At 32.8% G+C, this 25,498-nt stretch overlaps 1 protein-coding gene across 1 annotated transcript in view; it reads right to left on the bottom strand.

Moving 5' to 3' along the window:
- The window catches only part of LOC129224431 (CREB-regulated transcription coactivator 1-like), a 92,102-nt gene that overhangs the window by 28,769 nt on the left and 37,835 nt on the right, over positions 1–25,498 (bottom strand). The window contains exons 7-11 of the mRNA XM_054858885.1: positions 21,789–21,847; positions 17,752–17,987; positions 15,156–15,394; positions 6,655–6,813; positions 1,872–2,081 (exon numbers count right to left, since the gene is read on the bottom strand). Of these exons, the coding sequence (XP_054714860.1) occupies positions 1,872–2,081; positions 6,655–6,813; positions 15,156–15,394; positions 17,752–17,987; positions 21,789–21,847 (903 nt within the window). The remainder of the gene's footprint in view (positions 1–1,871; positions 2,082–6,654; positions 6,814–15,155; positions 15,395–17,751; positions 17,988–21,788; positions 21,848–25,498) is intronic.

Raw genomic sequence — 25,498 nt, 5'->3', positions numbered from 1 at the left:
AATCACCATAATGACCGTTACTACTTCAGACTGAAAAGGGAAATTAATCACATCAAATTAATCACTGAAGAGGCTCCAAAATTAGAAAAATGGTCAATATTTCAAAAATTCACAAACTTTGAATTTAATATCTCAGAAACTATTATAGCTACAATAAAAAATAAAAAAAGCTTTTTAAAGATAATTTTACGTTCTTTAATTCATCAAATAACAACTTTGTTCGCAAGTGAATAGTTTTTGAGATATAAGACGAAAACTGAAAAAAAACCCCCTAAAATCCAAGGTGGCGCTACGAGCTTCCCCCCCCCTACCACCGAGGACTTTTAGCATGTTCATCAGGAGCCATTCCTGTACGTGTCTGCTAATTTTCAAAACTCCTTTTTTTTTTGTTTTTTTCACCCTTATTTTGGCCTTTGTTTACTAGACTACTACATATTTTAAAGGCCATTCGGGAAAATTTGCCTAACTTAAAAAACGGAAGGATTACCGCAATGGCAAATGATTTTGGTTTAAGAATCCCGTACAATTGTAGTAGAAGTATTGCCTACCTTTGCCAAATTGAAAATAATACTTTTGGCTCAAATGAGATTAAATAGATATTATGAACTATTAAATCATTCATTAAAGCTCTTTATTCATTTTTTATTCTTATTTATTTATTTTTTTCATGTTAAATAAAATTATGTTCCCTCTATAAAACCAAAAAAATAAATATAGAGCCATCTTACTGCTTCCTCTTTCTTGCTTAAAAGAAGTATCATAGAATTAAAATATTGAACATCTAAAAATAAAATAAAAATCTAACATTCACAGTTAAAAATTTTCATGGCAAAAATTGTACTTCTTTAAAACATGATTTTCTATTAAAATATTCATACATTTTATTATTGTTAAATATATTTTTTTTTTTAAATTTTCAATACAACATGACTAAAAGCTATTGTTTTTAATTGTTCTATCGTCATATAGTGCCGAAAAAAATCCATTGATATTAAAATGACTCGCTTTTTAACCCCCGACACACAAAGGACAGGGGGTTATAAGTTTGACGTGTCTGTGTATCTGTGTGTCTGTCTGTGGCACTCTAGCGCCTAAACGGATGGACCGATTTTGAAAAACTTTTTTTTGTTTGAAAAGGAGAGTTGCTCGAGAGTGTTCTTAGCTAGGTTGCATCTTTGAATGACATTGATTAACGAAGATATTAATTAAAAACCTCTAAAAGGTTTTACGTGATTTTTGCAGTGAAAACACATTTAAAAAATTTAAAATTTAATACCAAATAAAGAGAATTTTTTTCTGTGTCTGATAGAATGTGTTTGGAACTTCCATGTTGCATAGAATTCGAATTATAACTTTTTTTAAAGCAGATTTTGATAACGGCTAAGCCTTTATTCATGAGATTGATAACCGAATTCATTGTTGGACGACAAGGAAATAAAACGCATTGATTTAAAATTTTTATCTGCTGCCAGTTTCTATTTGTTAGCAAATAAAATACTTGAAACTGATTTTTAACAGTACAAGGCTTATAAAAGGACTTTCAATTTTCCCTCTTGGTTCTACAGTTGCGACTAAGTCGGGGGGGGGGGGGGTGAAATTTTTAATTTAAGACGATCACTTGTTGTCAAGAAAAGATAAAAAAGCTAAATAAAGCTTATTTTGAAAACAATCATTTCATTTATGAAAACTAATAATGATAAAATAAATTGAAGTTCCAGATTCCCAAATTTCTCTTACAGTTCCTTTACCCTCCTAATTTTTCTAAGACCGAAAACGTAGCTACGCTATCTGGGCATGCAAGGCAAGAGGTTAGTCAGAAGGCTTAGAGAAGTTACCATGAAGAAGCATTCACACAGTTGTAGGTCACCCACCATCTTGAACTGTTCGAGTTGGTGCTGAAGCGCATTGGTTTGTTGGTGTTGCATATAGTAACTGGATTCGTTAAAAGAGCTGTTACTCAGAGTCGTGTTCGAACCCAGGCCGGGAGAGCTTGAAGGAGAAATGCTGTGGGAGACCGGGGACGTCGGAGCACTGCAAGAGTGGTCAGCGGGACTCGTACTTCGGTATGAACCTAATGGAATCTGTAACAAGAATGTGTCAGTTAAGTTTGTTGCACTTTCATACCTGCCAACATTCAAAGAAAAAAATCCAGTAGATTTTTTCATTGTAGCGCAATATCGCTTTTTTCCATGTTATTGAGGGGAAAATAGGGATTTTTTTATTATCTCTTAAAGTGCAATCATATGCAAGTTCCTTGAGTCATATACACAGAGTTAAATTAATGAAAATATTAAATGGAAGAATAAAAGTTAAAGTAATACTTTTTGAATGAAAAGTTATTTAGGGGAAAAAAAGAATTTCAATTATCTGTAAAAATTTAATCATAGACAAGTTTTTTCAGGTCTTCAACAAGATTTAATTTACTTTTTTCGGCCCAAAGTGCCCGATAATAGCGGTCGTTTTATGTACAAGAAGAAATGTTGTAATTAAGCAACATAGGCTTAGCGATGAGTGCGCGAAGCGAGATCACAAACGTAAACAAGGACTGATGTTGCCAGATTCCAATGTGCTAAAGTTTGAAATTGAGTAGGAAACTTTCAAACCATGGAGTAAAAGCGCTAAAACGATGTAAAAATTTATTTTAAAGGGGTTTATTTTTTTCATTTTCGAGAAAATCCCTAAATGGAGGGATTTTTTTTAGAGATTAATAAAAACCGGGAGATTTTCAATAAAAATCGGGAGACCGGGAGAAATGTCAAAAATCCGGGAGTCTCCCGGAAAATCCAGTAGAGTTGGCAGGTATGCACTTTGAAATTCTTTTCATGTAGAAGAATAATCAATACCATATTTTCCTGCGGATTATCTGTTGAAAAGTGTAAAATTAATGAGGTTGAGGACAGGTAACGATTTACACACTTGGGTGCCCCGGGGCACTGACAAATATGGTGCCCCCCCCCCCCCCAAAAAAAATATGAAGATAATTTTTGGATATTATTTTGATAGAAAGAAAACTCTAAAATAAATTCCTGATTTTCATGTAAGAAATTTTTTTACAGTCGCAGATGGAGAAACTATGATGGTTAAGGTAAATCATAATGTGCTTTCTGCGTTCCTTTGTTTTCTTGTAGTAAATTCATCTATAATGTCCTTATAACCAAGTTTTGCGGTCAAACCTCCTTCTATTGATAATAGAGCTAATGAAGATAATTTACTATCAGAAATGAGAGTACGCAAAGGACACTTCAATAGCGAAAATGATCGTTCTCCACTACAATTGGAGATTGGCAAAAGTATACATTTAAAAAATTTATGGATTTTTTTAAACTTTTCGGTGACTGAACTTTCTTTTCCGATGATTGAACTAATATGAATAAATTCATCAGGAAAAGATTCCCCCAAATCACAGGAATAAGATTTTTGAAGATCTTTTGCACTTTCTCGAATATTTTGCTTGTCGCATTCAAACAAGCAAGATAATTTCCTTAATATGCCACCATAGGCTGACATTCTGAATTTCAGTTTTGTAATCAAATTATAACAGATTACATAAAAACAGGAAACCTTGAAACTTTGCTTAGAGTCTAATATGACTTCTTCACATTGTCCATCATAAAACTGTTTTGGAGTTTTTTTCTGTCTTTTTGCTACAAAAAAAAAACAATGATGACAGAAACTTGGTGCCCCCTTTACTTTGGTGCCCCGGGCCCCGAATGCCCCGCCGTAAATCAGTCCCTGGTTGTGGATTATAGGGTTTTGCTGATTATCTATGCTTTTTCTTTTCTCAGCATCAAAGCACTGAACCTCCATTTGCAGCAGGATTCACCAATGGAGACTGTTTCATGGCCTGCAGGGCTGCTTATTTCACATAACTTGAATTTTTTCTCTAGCGCGATTCAGGCTGCGTGAAATAAACATCCCTGCAGTAGGGGGGGGGGGGTTCAAAAATACATGTAAAAAAAGGTTCTCCTAGATACCAGGACACCCCTCAATATTTTTAGACTTGTGGATAGCAATATACTGGAAGAATTTCATCTTCCTATTTCAGCTGAAAGAGGGTGCTCAACCCCCTCCCCAAACTTTAATTGTATGGGGAGTGGGGTTAAAAAAACACATTGAACTGAAAAAACAATGTTACATTTTATATTATACACTAGAAATAAGCATATACATTGCAATAAGACAAATATTTACAAAATCAGGAAAATAAATGTTTCTCAATTTGTGGCATTTTCTATGATACGGCTAATGTTAAATGAAGGGGTCATTGAGCACCGTCTTAAAATTTGAGTAAGAAGCTAGAACTTTTACAGCATAATGCTATTAGTAAGTGTAAAAAAAATTGGGGGTGTCCTGGACTCTAGCTGAAAAAAGTTTTTTTGAACCACCCTACCCTACAGTCATAGAAAAAGCAGTCTCCATTTGCACTAGACTAGGCTGTTTAATCCTTTGTCTTGACTCTCTGTCTTTATGTAATTAGAGTTATTTTTTGTCACGATTTCAAGAAGAAATCATTAATTTTTAGATTAAGTTTGAATAATAAATTAAAAAATACATTAAATCTTCACATTTTTAATTTAGATGCTAAAGTTGCACAAATCAAAAAATTTATTGATGCTAGTTCAGACTAAAAGCAACAGATAACAGAAATCGTATTCGCAAAATCAAACCATTTAGAAACATCGCAAAAACGAACTTTTATCATACAGAAATATGATCATTGCTCATTCTAGATTATAAACATGATTGTAAAATTTCATTTTTTTCCTTAGTTAAGAGTTAATTTGCAACAAAAAAAAAAAAAAAAAAAACGGAGAAAACGTTCCTGAATTTTTTCCAAAAATCAGGGATAGATTTAAGCGAGAGATTCTATTTTCTTAATTTTTCTTTTAAAGTTAGGGGATAGAGCCACACATGAGTACAGGTGGAAAATTCTTTCTATTCTTTCTTTTTGATGAATATTTGTTGTCCTGATATACCATGGTTGAGTTAATGATCAATTTTAAAGAGTGGTGTTTATGGCGATGCAGCGTTTCTGACCATTGTAATTTTTTCGCTTTTTCCGGGGTGGGGCAGTTACGCCAATGCTGCGTTTCTACCGGAAATTACTGTAGCTTCAGGTTACAAATGCTTTACTCCCAAGGCAAGTTTATTGCACTTAAGTTAATTAAGAGGCATTTTAAAAACAAAATTTTATGAAAGGAGTAAATTTAAGATGTAGAATTTTGTTTAGGGTTTATTTTCATTGAATGGAATTTTGTATGGAGCCATTTGTACGACATACAAGACACAGAATTTTGTATGCAGGTTACAAAGAGAACCCAGTTTATGTCTGGATCAAACCCTGCTTTTATACTGCTGCCAAATACTCAGGCAGGGTTATTAATAGGAGTAAACATCCTGTTACATGGATTTTTTCTGATGAAAACAACCGTATGTGAATTTCTGAACTTCTCAGGATGTCTGTGCCAAATTTGGCAAAGATCTAACGTAAACTGCAGATTTGAAAAGGAAAATTAAAACACAACCACACACAGCCATTTTCATACAGGGCATTCCGTTTTAACCTGCAAGACCTTTATTTTTGCAACCGTTAGATAGATGTATACTTTCAATTGCAAATGTTCGAAAACAGACTCAGAGTAAGATATTGAAAGTTTGGAGCAAAAATAGAAACAAGTCAAAAATTACAAAATTTAACTTCTTATTCAGGCCCTAGGTCCCTTAACTAATATTTAGAGAAATAATCTCCATTGAAAAGTATTACTAACACAAAAAATTTGACATTTGTGCGACCAAAACTCAAGGAGATATTCCAGTTTAAAGTTTTAAGGGACTATACAGAAGATGAGATTGGAACTTATCGCTCTTTCAGAAGACTGACAGGTCGTCAAAGAGAAACAAGGTATTTATATTTTTCATTGTTATTCAAAAATAAATGCAAATATTACGCCGTGATGTTCAAAAACATACTACAAAACCTCGAACAATTTCAAAAACCACTCTTTGCACACATATAATTTTAAGCACTTGTTTACCGCTATATCCCCCCCCCCCCCCCCAGGTGCAATTGACGGCGAGTGAAAAGTGGTCGAAGTCACAAAACGCTGCGTTTCATATCTCGGTGAATATTGGTCGTACTAATTTCAAACTTTTTCTGTTGGAATTACTTTTCAATGGAGATTATTTCCCTAAACGTAAGTTAGGCGACCTGGGGCCGTATAATAAGTTAAATTTTGTATTTTTTGACCTATTTTTATTTTTACTGCAAACTTTCAATATCTTAACACTGCATCTGATTTTGAACAATTTTGCAATTGGAAGTATGCATCTAGGACTAACGGTTACGAAAATAAAGGTCTTGCAGGTTAAAACGGAGCACCCTGTCTACTGTAAAAGCACTTACTTTTGTGAGTCATAATTTTGGCAAAAAGAAAGATATCTGTGATTCAGCAACCTTAAAATTTTACAAATTTTATATAAACATAAAAAACTTGCTGCAAAAAAAATATTTCACAGCAGATTTTTTACATGCATATAAAATTATTTTCGTAATTATGACGAGCTCGCAAAAGTCATAGATTCTCAAAAATAAGTGCTTTTACAGTACATGGACTGGCTTAGACTTAAAGCAACCCATTTTATTAAATGAATTACCTGAGGTAAAGTTGGAGATGTTGGGTTTGAAGTTTCGTAACCAAATATTTGAGTCTTTGACGGTTGTGGTGATGACTGCTGCTGAGGATATACACCAAATGTTGTTTGCTGCTGAGGATAAGTTTCAAGTGAGAGAGCATTGGTATCCATGGTCAAGCCCTAATAAAATTGCAGTGAAGCAGAAAAGAACGTACAGAAAAACAGAATGAAAAAGCAACTATCAAAGACAACTAAAGAGATCAGAAAAAGAAATGCAAATCATTAAAGCTTATGCATCCATGATTTAATTCTCTTGGGAAAATAATAATAAAATTCTACTTTGACCAAGCTTTAGCAAACTTTTGAGACAGCAAAAAAAAAATAATAAAGAATAAGAGTGCGCAGAAGTGAGCAGTAACTAGTTATGCCAATCAAATATAAAGAAGAGATAATAGTTACTTTTCATAGATGTCTACATGCAAACAAGTTAGAAAACAAATGCAAAAACGCAAATAAATTCTGCTGCTTCAATTTGCATTTGGAAACATGAAATATATTACAGACAATTACTATCATGTTAGGGTGATACTCAGTCAAAAGTAAACATAAAGTAGCATAGTTCTAAACTATTTTCAACTAATAAATCGCAACATCATATAAGTTAAATTTCGAAAAAATTATGCTTTAAGTATAAGTTACTGAACAACCAAAACACTGACTTATAGCCTAAAATTTTACAACAAAAGTATCACCCCAGCAACACGTTTGCGAAAGTTTTAGGTTTTGATTAAAACAGTAAAAGCATAGAAAAAGTGGACAACAGATGGAGGTAGCACAGAAGCACAAGAGATGGAAAAGTTTTTTCAGAGAAATGTTAGTAGAGATGAAAATAAGAGCGATAACTGCATATACATACACAAATATAACATTTAACTAAGAACTGAACATATTTAAGTTTTAAATTAGCATTTCCTGATCATTTTTCTCCCCCTTTAGCTTCTTGAGTATGGAGTGGTACAGCATTTGTACCAGAAGTACTTTGTCGCCAGAAGACATGTTGAAGCTTGGATGAATAGATTTTTAGTCCTTGAAATCGGCAATTTCCTTAAGATTTATACAGTACAAAGCAAGTAAAATCCAAAGAACCAAAAATAAACGAAATAAATTTTAAACTTTGATTTCTAAGAAGAAAAATACTTTTGTACAAATGCTGTACACTATAGACTTAAGATGGTAAAAGTAATAAAACATTTTTTCATTTAATTTCACATCAATAACTTTTTTTTACTAAAAAAAATAAACAAAACAAATAGTACCTTTCATCTTTGTGTTATCACACGTTGTTTATATGAAAAATGGGTTTTGTAAGACACTGAACAAAATGCTATTAAATTATAATACATGTAAAAATGATATTTGCAAGATCAATATCAGAATTCAGATTTCAGGAGTAGGAAAGATTAATCAGAAAATTGTTCTAACTTAAAATCTTATCTTCATGCAAGCGACATATCTATAGCCGGAACAGAAAATTTTGAAGACCAGGTACTTAAAAAGTCATTACACACTTAATAGGATTAAAATTGTTAAATACGTCCTGCAAAGGGTATAAAAGCTAAAAATAAAAAGGGGGCAGAGACGTTTTTCGGGTGATTAGGGCGGGGTTAATTACTTCCCCAAAGATTCTAGAAACCATGTAGTTATGCATTTTGTTGTTTTCCCTCTTTAAAATCCATTGCATTTAGTACATATGACAGCAGCTATCGCACCTTGATCCTGCTCTGGATGCACCCATATGAGGTAGTGAGAAGCAAAGGGTTGAAAGTATAAAAAATTAAAAATCTGGAGATAACCAGTAAAAATGGTAGGTAAACCTCTCCCCTGTCTTAGGGCAAGAGATAGTACTAGTAGCTCTGGTAGATGTTGCTGTATAGCATGATTTATAAAAAAAATTCAATGAACGCCTACCTAGGATCTGATCTTTTAAACGTGTTTTACTTGAAACTTAAAATAGTCCACTTGCATCCCTTTGCTTCTCACTGCCTCATATGTCCAGCTGGTTAAAGTATTTTAAAACACAACGACAGACCTCATGAGAATTCACCTTTTTTTTTTTAAACATTTCACCAAGCATTTAATTTCAGCAAAAGAGAATCCCATTGCAAAAGCAGTGTTTAATTAAGCAATGTTTTCCTTTTGCTAATGAAATATTCTTCTCATCAATTTTTTTGTAGTCTTCCGCGGAATGATGCAAAAAACCTGGGATTACTAGATTCCTGAAAAAATATATAGGTGCCTTCCTTTTTTACCCATTCAACCTCAAGTCGATATTGAATTAGATTCGTAATCAAACTTGGGTAGAAAAGAACCGACTTGCAAGATAGTAATTACAGACTTCATTTGTTTGTCAATCAAAATAATAATGATTGAAAAAATTGGTTGGTGCAAAGAATCTCAAGCTAAAAAATGTCAACATTTACTTTAAGTGAAAAAAACTTATTAAAAAACAATATTGTACCAACAGAAATTACAAAGCATACCACAAATAATTACAAGAAACCCTTTTCGATGTAAAAAAAGGTTTGAGGTTCCAGGAACTAAGCAGCAATTGGATTGGAACTAAGAAGCGATTGGGAATTGCATTTTGCAATGCCCCAAAACTCACATATACATTTGTACTTTGCACCATGTGTTGTACAATAATGTTTTTTTCAGAAATATTTCACTTATTAACATGAAAAAGACAGAAATTTTGGATGTTAGCAAAAGCAATGCCTTTTGCCGAAAAGGTGCTTTTTGATTCGAGATGGGAACTCAAATCACGACTTGATTATTACAGTGAACTCCCAATTATTCACAGAATAGTGTGGCACTGTAACCGACGATAAAGCGAATTTGCGGAGATTCTGCAAAATAGGTTTAACACGATATTTGTGTAACAGCTTACCGCATTACCTCGCATTAGCCGGCATGCCACAAAATTCGAGGGTCACCAGATTTTCAATAACACTTGCCTGGTCCTTTCTGGCATGCCGGAAAAATCGAGCTTAGGAAAAGACTTAACACTATAAAAAATATATGTTCAGCTTAAAAATGAATATAAGTTCGATACATATCTTTTTAGCATTAATATAACAGTTTAATTTTGTAAAAATATTTACTAACAATGTCATTTGTTATTTTAACAGGAAATACTGTTTAATAACAAATAATTTTATAAAAATTAAATTAAAACTAAGCAAACATTTAAGCAGTAAGTTACCATCTCTAAACCAGTGCTAAAGAATTTACTATAGCTATTCAATAAATCAAAATTAAACTTACATGTCTAAAAGGAACCTAACATAAATTATTTTTAAAAAAATATGAAAAAATTGCAGTAACAATGATTGTTTCTGAGTTGATTACTTTATTCGCATACTAGCAGTACCCGCACAGCGATGCCCGTGCTAAAAATTTAATGGAAGTCCGTTGAATTAAAAAAATTGAGGCCCCCTCCCCCTCTAGTGTGAAATGATCATTTTTCTTTGTATAAAATGCATACACACCTTTTCAAAAAAAAAAACTATTTAAGTTTCTTTGGAATTTAAAACTTTTTGTCAAATCACTAAATTAGATTTACAGTTGCTTTAAAACTCTATTTAGCGACTGAAGCAATTTTTACTGCAAATTAAAATATTTCGCCAAATAAACAAAAAAAAAACATCAAATAATATCTTTCATATGTAAAAATAATTCCGCAACCCTATTGTTTATCGCAAAACTTGCCCAGCAACCATGCTATCATAATGGATCCGTCTAACGAAAAAAAAACATCCCGTGGAACATTCAAAAATCGTCGTCAGAAAAAAAAAAGAAAATGTCGTACATTTCACTCGGATAAAAAAACAAATTAAAAGCTTCTTTTCTTTCAAAACAAATCGCCAAAACAATGAATTACATTTACGGTTGCCTTAAAACAATAATCCTAGACTGAACTGCTCAGCGCCTAACGCGCCAAGCGACCACGCTACCGGAACCCAGCCCTTTTGCGAGTGAAGCGGATGTTTTTTCTTTGACAATAATAAATGTTTCGCCAAACAAACAAAACGGTATAAAATCAAATTAACAATAGCTTTCAAATCTTTATATATTAAGAGCCATTGTCTGTAAGAATCAGGCAGTTTTGAACATTTGTAATTGTTGACATTTTTAATTTTTTTTATTTTCACATAGGTTGTCCCTTATCATGAATGTAATGTAAATCCGAAATTTGAGCTTTGTCTGACTCACCGTTTTTGAGAAAACAATTTTTTTTGTTTAGGGGGCGTGGCACATTTTTGCTGGTTTTTCAAATTTGCAGATTTTAATGTGCTTCTTGCTTGAAGCGTCCTTATAATGACATGGATTTTTTAATTCCATATTACTATAAGATCTTGTTAGATACTGTTAAAGCTGTCAAATCGGTGACACTACGAGGGCGACGCCCACAAACTCTGTTTAAAAATGACCGAAAATGAAATTTTTTCTATATTCAAGGCCAATTTTCTCGAATCGCCTTCATGATGACACTAACATTTTTAGATCATTTTCTAGCCACATTTACATACATCAAAAATATATATCAAAATTGGTGCCAATATAAGGACGAAAGAAGATATTGGAACTTTTATTCGATAAATTTCACAAAAACAGTAATATTTAGAATCTAATCACAACTGTCGCCCTCATAGCAGAGATCTGATACTACATTAGGTTGATAACCAACATGTTTGTCTAACATTTGCACACAAAAAATCGGTGTCACTCCTATTATTTTTGGAAATATAATCGTTCCAAGTTAGTACGTTATGGCGTTTTTTTTTATATTTATTTAATATTTTCACACCCAGATTTTTTTTTGAACATATTTATTTTTAATTTAATACAAAGAAGTGTACCTTATAACATAAACAGCTTTGGGCAGCAAGAGAGTCTTTTTCTTGAACAGAAAATGCCCGTTTTGATATAGGTACCATGTGGATCTATTGTGCATAACATGTCTAGATTATTATACCAATACTCGTCTTGTTTTTCCGGCCAAACAAATTTATTTATTCCAATTGTTCTTGACATGCATTTGACCTAAACTTGCAAATGGTCAACTTCTACTATTTTTCTGGAATACCATGTTTTCCCATGCTTTAGTGCTACAAAATTAGCAGTTTTCAATAAAAGATGACCGTCTTTCTGAAATTGGTTAATTTGATTCTTAATGTTTTCTTCGTTTTGGTCTACGTTACCTCAAATTCAGTTTCAGATTCTGAATGTTCGCTTTCTTCAATATTCTCATTTGATGCATTGAGAATGCATGCGTTTTTTTTGTTTCCTCCATCGGAAAAAAAAGGGATAGGATTTGGTTTATAGTACAATATTCTGAAGCAACGAACAGTTTTTTCCCCGTTACGAACTGCATTTCTCATTAAGTGTGCAACTTGACAGGGATACTGTTTTTTCCCAGTATTTTCACCAATCGTAAATTGTTCTTATAAATACTGCTTCTGCTTTGAAGTGAACTTGAACTGAGCTCGTAAAGATAGGGACCATCCAATTTCATTAAATTGAACTTTTGGCAATGCAGGGGTATTTATTAGTTGAAAATTTGAAGCATTTATATAAGATGTTTGTAAGAGCTTCTCTCTATACATCTGTCGTATAAAATCCATTTTCAAGTTAAGGTCAAATGTATGTCAAGAACAATTGGAATAAATAGATTTGTTTGGCCGAAAAAACAAGACGAGTATTGGTATGATAATCTAGACATATTATGCACAATACATCCGCCTGTACCTATATCAAAATGGGCATTTTCTATTCAAGAAAAAGACGCACTTACTGCCCAAAGCTGTTTATGTTAAAAGATGCACTTTTTTGTATTAAATTAAAAATAAATATGTTCAAAAAACTATCTGGGGGTGAAAAGATTAAATAAATAAATATTAAAAAAACGCCATAACGTACTAACTTCGAACGATCATATTTCCAAAAATAATAGGAGTGACACCGATTTTTTTCGTGCAAATGTTAGAAAAACATGTTGGTTATCAACCTAATTTAGTATCAGATCTCTGCTATGAGGGCAACAGTTGTAGTTAGATTTTAAATATTTGTGTTTTTGTGAAATTTATCGAATAAAAGTTCAAATATCTTCTGGCGCCCTTATAGTGACACCGATTTCGATACATATTTTTGATGTATGTAAGTGTGGCTAGAAAATGATCTAAAAATGTTGGTGTCATCATGAAGGCGATTCGAGAAAATTGGCCTTGAATATAGAAAAAAATTCATTTTCGGTCATTTTTAAACAGAGTTTGTGGGCGTCGCCCTCGTAGTGTCACCGATTTGACAGCTGTAACAGTATCTAACAAGACCATATAGTAATATGGAATTAAAAAATCCATGTCATTATAAGGACGCTTCAAGCAACAAGCACATTAAAATCTGCAAATTTGAAAAACCAGCAAAAATGTGCCACGCCCCCTAAACAAAAAAAATTGTTTTCTCAAAAACGGTGAGTCAGACAAAGCTCAAATTTCGGATTTACATTACATTCATGATAAGGGACAACCTATGTGAAAATAAAGAAAATTAAAAATCCCAACAATCACAACCTGCCTGATCCTTACAGACAATGGCTCTTAAGAGCTGCGTTGCCCGGCGTAGCCCGGTCTACCTTGAGAGTAAAAATTGTGTCAAGTGACATATATTCAACAATCAGGTTTAAATAAAAGAAAAAAAAACACCATGCAAAGTTACCCTTCCAAACAATGACGACAGATATTAAAATACTTTTAAGAAATTAAAATGCGAAAGATGGGTTTTAAAAGCGTAACCATGGAAACACGAAATAAAATGGTTGATACCCTGAATCAAAATAACATTTTTCGAATTTGATTTAAAAACGCTTGTAACTTTTTTTCCTTTGAAGATAGAAACTAATTTTTTCGAAAATAGGTCGAGAGAGATCTGGAGTAAAAAATGTCGCTTTTTCCAATGGTGTCAAAAAGAAAACTGTGGGACAATTCCTTCACTTTTTATTGATAGATTTAATGAAGAAAGTAGTGCCTAAATTTCAGCTAAGCCTAAAAAAGTTCGAGCTAAAAACGCAAATTACTCCCGCCGTAATTAAGTTAGAGCATTGAAACAAATTGTTTAGAACGCGGAAAATTCTACCCTTTTCAACGATACATAATATTAATATGTGCAAGTAATTTTTCACTCCTTTTAATAGGCAATAATAGGCAATTTACGTGAAATTTGAGCCTAAATTGGAATAAAAAAAAGAACTATTTATCGAATTTTTTTCGAATTATAGCCTATGTTACTAAGTAAGAAAGCACCTTTCATATAGTGAAGGAATTTTTCAAATAGGTGCAGTGATTCCGGAGATTACTTCGAACATATTAAACACACAAAAATCCGCTCTCTCTCTTTATAATATTTGTATAGATAATTAAATCCGTTAATAATGACCAACCATAAATAACAAGCACATATTTATACAATACACACTTTTTTGAAAGAAGGTAAATTTCAGGATTTTTTTTTTTTTTTACAGTGGTTTGCTTTCTTATTGGAACTGAATAGGGAAATTTACTTTTGTTTTGTTGCAAAATAAAAATTAAAATTATACGTCATGCTGGAAAATTTGAATTTCCCAGCATGTTGGTCAACCTCTCTTTTTTCCGGCATGCCGGATAATGCAGGGCAAGATCAATAACACTTGCATACTTTAAACTTTAGTTAAAATGGTAACAGTTTAAGTAAAAAACACACACACACACACATGCCGTAAAAGCTAAAAAAGAATTAATCATTATTGCAAACGGATCAAACAAGAGAGCAAATCGTGCAAACAGATTAACTGTAATAGATCAAGCTAGGTTACACTAAAAGTACCTGGGGGGTGGCGAATAAGACTGGTTCGGTCACTTGTTTACGCGCATAAGTATTATAAATCTAAATATCAGTAAGTAGTGCAAATCTGAAACAGTAACTAACTAGTGTAGATCTTAAACAGTAACTAGTGTAGATCTAAATTAGTAAGTAGTGTACTTTTAAAAATCAGGTTTCAGCTACTCAGGTTTCGGTGACCATTGAAGATTTGATGTCATTGGAAAGGAATGGGATGAAAGAAATAGGAATGTCTAAAAGAAAATTTTGGACTTGTTGTTGCAAATTTTGCACAAGTTGAAATGTGGGCATTTATATATACATACAGTTAATCATCAATAATAGTAATAATAATAAGCGTGAAAGGTTGCAGAAAATCGCAACCGTGGATAAACCACTCGCAGATAATCGGAAGTTTACTGTAAATAATATTTTTTAAATAATTACTCTAAAAATAATTGTGATACTCATCAAAAATAAGAAAATCAGGATTTTGAACAACTTCAGTCTCTATAATAGTTTGGCGTATAAAGCTTATAGGGGAGAAAAGTAGGAAGTTGCTATTTCAGTAATTACTCTACAAATGCAATCCATCTCTGGTTCTGCTTTACCTCCATGTTCATCCACGATCTTTGGAGATTATGATGTCCGGTAGATTTATAACGTACTTGCTGTTGCTGCAAATTGTGATGGCCATGATGTCGAGGACTACCACTACCAATGACTAAGTTTGTTAAAGTGTGGTGATGACGTCTCCTGGAAGAAGGGGAGGGTGAAGGGCCTGGACTGGAGTGCCTGCTTCCACCACCTGAAGCAGAGGAAATAAGAGTTCCTCCACTTAGAGAAGTACCTACGTAAAAAGCATGTAAACATTTCTAAACGTTGTTAAATAATTAATTTCCCTTTTTTCAAAAAGATTTTCATCTGAAGCAGTATGGTCAAAAACATAGGGTAAGTTACTTTTATTCTTAATTTTGACTTATTTTTTCTGTTAAAAACATTCAGTAGCTGTTTTCATTTTCGCTGGGGTCTAGGGTTACTAGGGTTACCAGAACGAAATTTCAGGACATTGCCAAACTTGGTCAAGTGAATATTTTATTTAACTAACAATTGGAAGCTTTACTTGTCAAATCGATTAACTCCATAAAACAAAAAGTCGAGAAAAGTGATGGAGAAGATAGTGTTATCCATAGGAGTGAATAGGCCCTCGTGCACCATTTTCTGCCATCACAGGATCAGAAATGTACTGAACCAAAACTTTAATATAAATTCACATGCTAAGCATTGATTAGCACTATTAAAACAGAAATGAGGATTTTTTTTAAATGTGGAGTTAATCGATTTGGCAACTGAGGCATCCAATTATCATTCTGTTAGTAATTGCTCGTGGTGAAAAATCACCAAAAGGCAATATCTTGCCAGAAAAATCAACTAGATGATACTGTCCAAGATGGCTGTTTTCACTTGTAACGTCACACGATGAAACAGCTTGGTTAAGAAATCCGACACTTTGAAAAATTAATTAAAAACTAAACGTTGGGGGAAATAAAAGTATTTTCTGGCTCCATGCAATTTTTTTGGCTTATTCTATCAATTTTAGTGACTAAAAGTGGTACTTTTGACTGGAGGAAACACCCCTTTTATGAAGAAAACTTCGTGAATGGTTTAATGAACCATAATGTTTACAGACCACCACCATTTAGCGTTTGTAGAAAAAGTTTAATTGTAAAGGATTACTTAATTTATTCTTTTAAATTACACTATGAAACCAATTTAAAAAAAAAAAATCTGTTTCTAGTTGGGCACCATTGTTTTCTGTTTAATGAAGCAGTAAATATATAGAAAAGATTAGTTTAAACCCCTCAAACCTTATTTTTATAGTTGTCCCATTGGTACTGACGTAACTGACAAACTTCATGCTTTTGTCTTCTTTTTTTTAACTATTTTTCTCAGAATTTTTTTTCTAATATAATTATCAAACAGTCTTTTTGAATACGTTCTTTGTCTGAAGGTCAGCAGAGACACTAAAGCACATTGTAAAGTGCAGTATTGTCCTTGCTAGGGATCCTATAATGAACGCACCGGGTAGCAGAAACAGCACAACGCTGTGCCATCTGCAGACTATTTCTTAGTTGGGGGTGAAAATAAACTAATTTCTGGATTCATCATGATAATGCACTCCTTACACTTTTGTTGCCAAAATATGCCAAATGCTTCTACTTGTACATTAATTCAAAATGGCTACCTGTTTCCCAGGAAAATTTGCTTTTTTAGATTTAAAAAACAAAATAAAATATGAGTTAGTAACCAGCAGTTAAAGCGCGTACTTTAAGGTGGTTCAAAAATACATGCAAAAAAAAAGTTTCTCCTAGATACCAGGACACCCCTCAATATTTTTACACTTGTGGATAGTTTTTTCTGGAAGAATTTCAGCTTCCTATTTCAACTGGAAGAGGGTGCTCAACCCCTTCCCTCAAACTTCAAACGTATGGGGAGGTAGGTTAAAAAAATACATTGAACTGACAAAACAATGCTGAATATTATAATATACACTAAGAATATGCATATACATCGCAATGAAACATTTATTTACGAAAAAACAGCAAGGGAAATAAAATGTTTCTAAATTTGTGGCATTTCCTATGGTATGGCTAATGCTAAATTAAGGGGTCATTGAGCACCCTCTTAAAATGTGAGAAAGGAGCTAAAACTTTTACAGCATGATACTATTAGTAAGTGTGAAAAAATAGGGGGTGTCCTGCACTCTAGCTGAAAAAAAGTTTTTATGAACCACCCTAGCCTACTTGCTTTAAAAATGAAATATGAGGGGCACACTTGAGTTCTTTTACTAAGCATTATATTTTCAATTTTTTTTTTTTTTTTTTGGACAAATAATCTCTTTAAATTTATCTAAACACAGAATGTTACTTTTTTTTAATCTTAAATATGATTCTAATCCTTCAAAAATGTTGGTAAACTTTTATTCTGTTGCTTTAAAGTGTTTTTGCTTGAAAAGTGAATATTTTTTTAGTTAAAAAGAAACAATAGCAAATCAAACACATGTTAAGTTCAAAAACTCTAGAAAGCCTACATATTTTGAATGCTTAAGGACAAGAATCCCCCACAGTTTAAAAAATCACCCATAACAGGAAAACATAATCCAAACGAAATTTCATGACTGAAAATAGATCAAATAGTGATACAAACCTAAAATATGAGTTTGATGCTGTAGTGATGATGGGTTCAATGAAATATTGTTGGATGGAGAATGCGGTTGTTGTGGGCTGCATGAATTTCCTGAAGCCATTCCTCCTTGGTCTTCTACATCCAGAGGTGTAGTAAGAGGCGGTGGAAAATGGAGATTGGTTAAGTCAGGCAATGATCCTGTGTTGTTTGAAATTGGCACATGTACTGATCCACATTCCTCTTGGGTGGGGTAAATGCTTTAAAGATAAAAAAAAAACAGGAATTTAAGAACATAGCTGAGCATTTATAACATTAACTTTTTTTTTCTTTATAATCTTTTAATCAAGCAAACTAATATTATAATAGGGATCTCTCCAGATTTCTATTTTTAGGTCTGCATTTTGCGAAAAAAAAAAAGAAATTTTTGAAAACTTTTTCCTTTTTGTGAGAAAAAAAGCTTTTCTGGGGCATTTTTCTGTTTCTCAATAAAATGAGGTGTTAAACTGTTGAATAAAATCAGTTTAAACTTATGCTTCTCATAAATTACCCCCCCCCCCCCTCTTGAAAATTCCCAATGGAGGCATTCCTAAAAGGGGCCAGTAGCTGTAAAAAGGTTGAGTGGGAATGAATTGGAAAAGAGAGTTTTTTTTTTTTTTTTTTTTTTTGACAGATATTTTGCTTTCAGACGAATTGAAAGAGCTTTAACTGATGAAAGTATTGTTTTTCCCAAATGAAATTTTATGAAAAGTCAAACTTTTAAGATATGAAATCTTGTGAAGCGGCTGCTTTTACAATATTGAATCTTATGAAGGGGCTGCAAAGCGAACCCAAGTTGCATCTGAATTGACCACTGGCATAAAGAGAATAGTATATATGCATAATAGCAATACCCGTATGGAATAGGTTTATATGGCAAGATTTTCATATAGATCCATTGCACATAATTCGGATTACAACATTACAACCTGAATATTTTTTATGTTTTCATATTACTGGACATTAAATGCACTTTCAATTAATTCTAAAGCATCCAACAAATTTAAATTAAAAATTTGAGAGAAAGTGGTACAGTAAAAGCTATTTGTACAAAGCTGTATACTGCCTATTTCTTCTCTTATATTTTTAATTTAAATGTTATTGGTTGCTTTAGAGTTAACCTTAATATACAGATACAGTCTAACTTCCTTATAGCGAGCTCTGATTTAACGAGAATTTAGATTTAACGAGGAAATCAGAAATATTTGGTTGATACAATATTATATCTATGGGAGCATAACTCGCGTTTAACGAGCAAACCCCATTTAAAGCAAGCAATATTCTTGTAATTCATAAATTTCAATTGACTTCCAGCTCAGTTTATGATTTCTTAGAAAAATTCTTTTAATATTCCGAAGTTTACCGAAAGTTAGAGATGGGTCAGAGATTCTGAAACAAGTGATCACGGCCCATTTTTCAAAAATGTGTGAAGCAGAGAAGCATTTGAGAACTATAATTATTGACATAAATGTTTATCACTTCCGAGGTACTTACTTCTAAGGATACTAAAACTCAAATTTAAGCCAATGCATGCGAAAAATGAAATGGGAGGGGGGGGGGGATGATAACGACGAATGTGAAAAATTTGAGGCTCAGCTACTCTGTACAAACTCGATGGCTTTAGATGTGCAGAAAAACTATTTTCTAAAATAGGAGTGTAAATGATGATGTCTTTTTTGCTATGAATGTTCCTCAAAAAAAAAAAAAACAATAACACAAGAATGAGACATTAATAAGACACTTCAAAGCAAATTACTCAACTTCTTTGGTATTGTCCCGAAATAAATTACTTGTTAACAAACATAAGATGGCAATAGTTGAAAATTTTAAATCATTCAGATAATATTCCCAATCATTACCATTCAATTAAAATCACGAGAAATACGCAGACGACAGTCTATTACGATTTATCTTTCTTTATGTTGCATTAATAAAGTTATTTTTATTCGCAAAAAAAAAAAAAAAAAAAAAAAAACAGCACCTCTTGGAGCGATTGGCTCCAAAAATAAACCAACGCCTGTTTACACATGGATTCACATTTATTCCAAATTTCATCCAAAACGTAGCATTACTTCTTGAGATATGGCACTCACAATGGAAAAAAGAACGTTCGATCGCGCCCTCCCCTTTTCAGCTGTTGACACCAGAATAGAATCAGCTCTTATACCTTCTAAGGGCTACTTGTCGATAAATTTTTGTTTGATTCCGTTCATTATTTCTTGAGATACAGCAGTCACAATTGATGACAAAAAAACGTTCTATAGCTCAACCCCCATTTGAGCTATTGACACCAAAATTTAATCAGCACCTGTACCTGTTAGGGGCAACATATGGACCAAATTTTGTTTGATTCCGCCAGTTACTTCCTGAGGAATAGCAGGCACGCATAACTCAAGAAACGTCCCATTGCTCCACCCTGCTTGGAGGAATTCACGCCAAAAACCAATGGGCAAAAGTTCACATAGGGGCACATATGTGTGCCAAATTTCATTCGATTTCATGCGGTAGTTTTTGCTGTAGAGCGGCCACAAAAAACTGGTGTAACACACAGACACACATACACAGACAGACATTTTCCAACTAGTATGTTGTGGCCATCACGAAACTTTCTTCTATATTTTTCTTTTTTTTCTTTCTGATCCCTCCCCATGCTTGACGAGGAAGCAATATTCCCAACAAAAACAAAATTACACATGCAAAAACTTGACGACCATCCCAATGTCTGAATTATTGCAAAAGCAAAGCAAAGAGCGAAAATTAAAAGTTACTTTAAAAGCCTTGCTTGAATTAATTACAAATATTTTATTTATTAACAAACATAAGATGGCAACAGTTAAAAATTTTAAATCATTGAGATAATATTTCCGATCATTTCCATACAATTAAAACCACGAGAAATACGCAGACGACAATCTATTACGATTTATCTTTCTTATTGTTGCATTAATAAAGCTATTTTTATTCATAAAAAAAAATCAACACCTCTTGGAGCGATTGGCGTCAAAATTGAACCAAAGCCTGTTTACATATGGATTCACATATATTCCAAATTTCAACCAGAACGTAGCATTACTTCTTGAGATAGGGCACTCACAATGGAAAAAAAGAACGGGCGATTGCGCTACCCCCTTTTTAGCTATTGACACCAATATAAAATCAGCTTTTATACCCTTTAAGGGCTACTTGCCGATAAATTTTTCTTTCATTCCGTTCATTATTTCTTGAGATACAGCAGTCACAATTGACGACAAAAAACGTTCTATAGCTCAACCCCCGTTTGAGTTATTGACACCAAAATTGAATCAGCACCTGTCCCTGTTAATGGCAACATATGGACCAAATTTTGTTTGATTCCCCCAGTTACTTCCTGAGGAATAGCAAGCACGCGTAACTCAAAAAACGTCCCATTGCTCCACCCCCCTTGGAGGAATTCGCGCCAAAAACCAATGGGCACAAGTTCACATAGGGGCACATATGTGTACCAAATTTCGTTCGATTTCATGCGGTAGTTTTTGCTGTAGAGCGGCCACAAAAAACTGGTCACACACAGACGTGACACACACACACGGACACACATACACACGGACACACACACAGACAGACAGACATTTTCCAAAAATAGTCGAAATGGACTCAGCACACCTCAAAACGTTCGAATCCGTCAAAATTCGAAATTCGAAAATTTGCACGAATCCAATACTTTCTTCTATATATTAGATATAGAAGAAAGTAAAATTGTAGTAAAAGAAAAGTCTATACTAAAGTGATAGAAAGAACAAGCCAACTAACATTATTAGCAAAATGAAATCAAATACAGAAATAAATTAAAAAACAAAACCTAATTTGTCAAGTCTAAACTAATTTTAGTTTTTTTTAAATATAACAATTTATCTGATATTTTTATAACTGCAATGCAAAATACACTACATTTTTTGATAAATTAGCTTTTTCAAAATGATCATTCAAATGTTTAACTAATAGAAACATTACAGAACACAAAAAAATGCTAACTCAAAACATACTTTATTCCTGGAACTTCACATGACTTTGGCCTTGACTGATGCAGTGGCATAAGTTGTTGCTACAAAACAAAACATAATGCACTGAAAAATAGCATCAATAGGTTTTCACAAATTCAAACCATTGAAATTTACAACAGAGGTATCTTCAGTTTTTTTATTCAGTACTTTATTTTTATTTAGGAGTTTCTAAATCTGAGGCATTTCAGCAGCAAACTAATAAAATAAAATAGCAGCTTAAAGTATTTAAGCATAAAATTAATAAAATTGACAAAATACCTTTAGAAAATTCCAAGTACAGGGGTCTGTCCAGGATTTTTTACAGGATCCGTTTTTTGTGAAAAATCAATTAATTTTGCAAAAAATCAAATAATTTTGCTTTTTGAACCAAGACACTGTTAAAGAGCACAGAATTTTGTTTAAAACTTATAAACTCCATGATTTTTACACAAAAAAAAATTCGTACTAAATATCGAAAATTCGAAAAATCAGATTCCCATAGCGGATGCAAAGAGATTGCAATCCTCAAAAGGCATCAAAAGTATAAAAATGGCTTGTAAAACAAATATTTTTGATAACATTATTTTAGAATTGCATTTTAGAGTCCTATGATAAACATATCATTAATATCTGGACACAGTTGAAGCAAAAAAAATATAAAATATATAAAATAAACCATCGATCTAGCATTTTAAGTTTGACTCCATAAAAGAAAATGGAATTCCACTTTAAAAACTTGAAATAAGCGTTGTTATAAAAATAGACTTTTCATTTATTTGCATCCTAATAAAGCGAAGTTAGCTTGGAAAAAAAATAAAATATGATTCTCATATCGGATGTAAAAAGATTGCGTTTTTCAAAATGTAGGCATCTAAAGAAAAAAACGGTAAATATAAGAGTTTATTTAAAGTTGATTAACCTTTTTAGCATCGAAAAATCAAACCCATATATTTTTCTTTCAAAATAAGTTAAACATTACACCGCCAGACACGCTAAGTAGCGATAAGTTTGAAGTTGGTAACCCTATCTGAAGCTATCATATTTTCCCCCCACCCCTACTATCCTTTGCACAGTTCTAAGTTCATTTCTCTGTATATTCAGAGAAGGTTGACACTTTTTCAGAGAAGTTAACAACAACACCGCTGCATAAAACAAACAAGCAAAATTATAAACCAAACTGACTTTCAGCTATTAATTTCTTTCAAAGAAACCAACAAGCATTATATTTATTTGGCGGTAGTAGTAGTAGTTATTTATCGGTAGTAGTAGTTATTTATCGCTTGTAGGAGCATCATCAAAAGGGTGCCGGATTTTTATTTTAATTTTTTTTTTTTTTTTTTTTTTTGCAAAATTAGCAGATTTTGTATAAGCTAATCCCTCTAATTTAACTTCAAAGAAGGTTCCAAACATTATCCTTTTTATACACAGGAAATATGCTGCGTTATTTTGACTTGAGATTTGCTCTTCCAGTAAACAATTTGTAAAAGATCCGTTTGTGCTTATCAGAATTTTGTGAAGGGTCCATTTTGGTTGATCGGGATTTTGTGAAGGGTCCGTTAACGGACCCAAATTTTCTCTGGCCAGACCCCTGAAGTAAAGTCCTTTAAGTTGTTAAGTTATTATGTAAAGACTTGGATGTACTTAGAATTTTTTAAACTAGAAATTGAACTGACATGAGGACTAAATGTTCAAACAAAGGAGAAACCCACAACTAAATTTTTTAAAAAAAGATCGAAAGAGATTTTTAAAAACTTGGAATACATATTAAGAATAAAACTATCTATGTTATTATTCTAAACTCTAGGGGAGACAATCAGCTTTCAAAAGTTCTAGCATTTGCTTTAGTGCAGTGGTTTCTCAACATTATCGCTACTGAGGACCTTGGTACCCTTTCGAACCCTAAGTGAACCACATAGGACAGAAATAATATATTCATAACAGTTATACTAGCTTAAATGAGATGAATCAAAAAGTTTTCTTTAATAAGTTTAAATACAACTATAAAAATGATAGAGTTTGCACGTTACTAGTTGTTCCTGAACCACATGAGAATTGCTTCTGGACCACCAGGAGAGAACCACTGCCACAGTGGAATAACGAATACATATGACATACGAGTACATATCGTTGTCTCAGAGCAGCAGTAAGACATCTAACAGTAAGATATCCTACTGTTGCTTCGAGGCGATGATATAACAACTCAAATTAATTAATGCACTTATTCTGCTTTTCACAGTAGTCCGAAAGAGTTCAGTAACGCTGCACTTTTGCCTCATCTACGATGTGCTTAAAAACATATTACAGTAGAGTCGCAAAAATCCGAGCCTTGAAAGTTGGAGGTTCCGCTTAATCCGAGGTGTTTCATTTGTATTTTAAGTAAATTTTCTTAGTTGCTAAAAGTTTGATTTTCATTAAAATCAGAATACAGAAATAGTTTGCTACTGTAAATCTTATATATTTACCACATGTAGTAAATAATAAAAATATATTGAGAGGTTTGTTTCAACAACACTCCCTAGATGGCATGAAATATTCATAGACTGCAAGATATGGATTAAGAGATAGATGCCTTGGACATAAGATTGATAGGTAAAAATGACTTTGATTTCCCCCAAAGAACGTTTGAACATTCCTTTTGTAATATCTGAATGTAACAAAAAAGGAGGTGCACAACTTGATTCCACATGAGTAGCATATACGGAATTTAAACCTTACTTCAGCTAATCGTTTTTGTGTTACACACAACCACACGATCATTGATACAGTCGTCATGACAAAACTTGTCGAAATGGATTCGGGCACAGCCGAAATGCACGTTTTGGTTGCCTTGCACACATAAATACGTAAGGATATCGAGAAAAAATTAAGTTAAAATTCATTTAGACGTAATTAATAGGAAATTAATGTTGAAATTTAAGTGATAAATGTTTCGTGAAGACAATAGTTCCTTTTCTTTTTACAAGGAAGTAAAAGGTGCTCCTCCTTATGTCATTGGAATAGTGCAAATTTTTAATCTGAAAGAATTTTCCGGATAATCCGAGTTTTCAATAATCCGAGGTGAGGTGAGCCCCAATTACCTCGGATTTTTGAGACTCTACTGTAGTTTCAAAAAAATATCCAGAAAACAAAGTTAAGATCTATAAATTTCATTTATTAAGCTGTTAGAGAGGGGTTTTTTTTTTAAACTGATTTGTAATAGAGTTGCAAATACTCAGCAACTTATGTTCTTAGAAGAAAATACGTGGTGTCAACACAAGTTCGATTCCGGCATTTAAAACAGCATGGGGCACACACAGCATTCTAGAAATTCTAGTAATTGATTTTAATAAATATGTAGCCACCTCTTCCTTAGAGAATGAAAAGTTAGGACATTCGCATAGATTAGGCCTCGTTTATGTGAGCATAATTTAATAAATATGTCCACATCATTTATAAAGCTTAAGTCATCACAAATGAGGCTTGTGATCATTCTTAAAAGCTTGCAAAAGTGTTACATTTGAGTTCTTATGCACTAAACTCAAAATTAATAATAATAATAATTAATAAATAAATAAATAAAATATTGCTGATAAAATCAGACCGTTAGAATAGTAATAAAAAATCTTAACCATCTGGTGGTCATAGGTCATGAGTAAAATGCGTGAAACTCTTTCCCATGAAAAAAATTTTTTGAGTAACTTGCAGGGTTTCCGCTACGGTCGCATTTTTCGCAT

The sequence above is a fragment of the Uloborus diversus genome, chromosome 6 (assembly GCF_026930045.1).
Source record: "Uloborus diversus isolate 005 chromosome 6, Udiv.v.3.1, whole genome shotgun sequence".
NCBI lineage: Eukaryota > Metazoa > Arthropoda > Arachnida > Araneae > Uloboridae > Uloborus > Uloborus diversus.
Note: the sequence above shows the minus strand (reverse complement) of the source record. Positions and strands in the feature narration are given on the sequence as shown.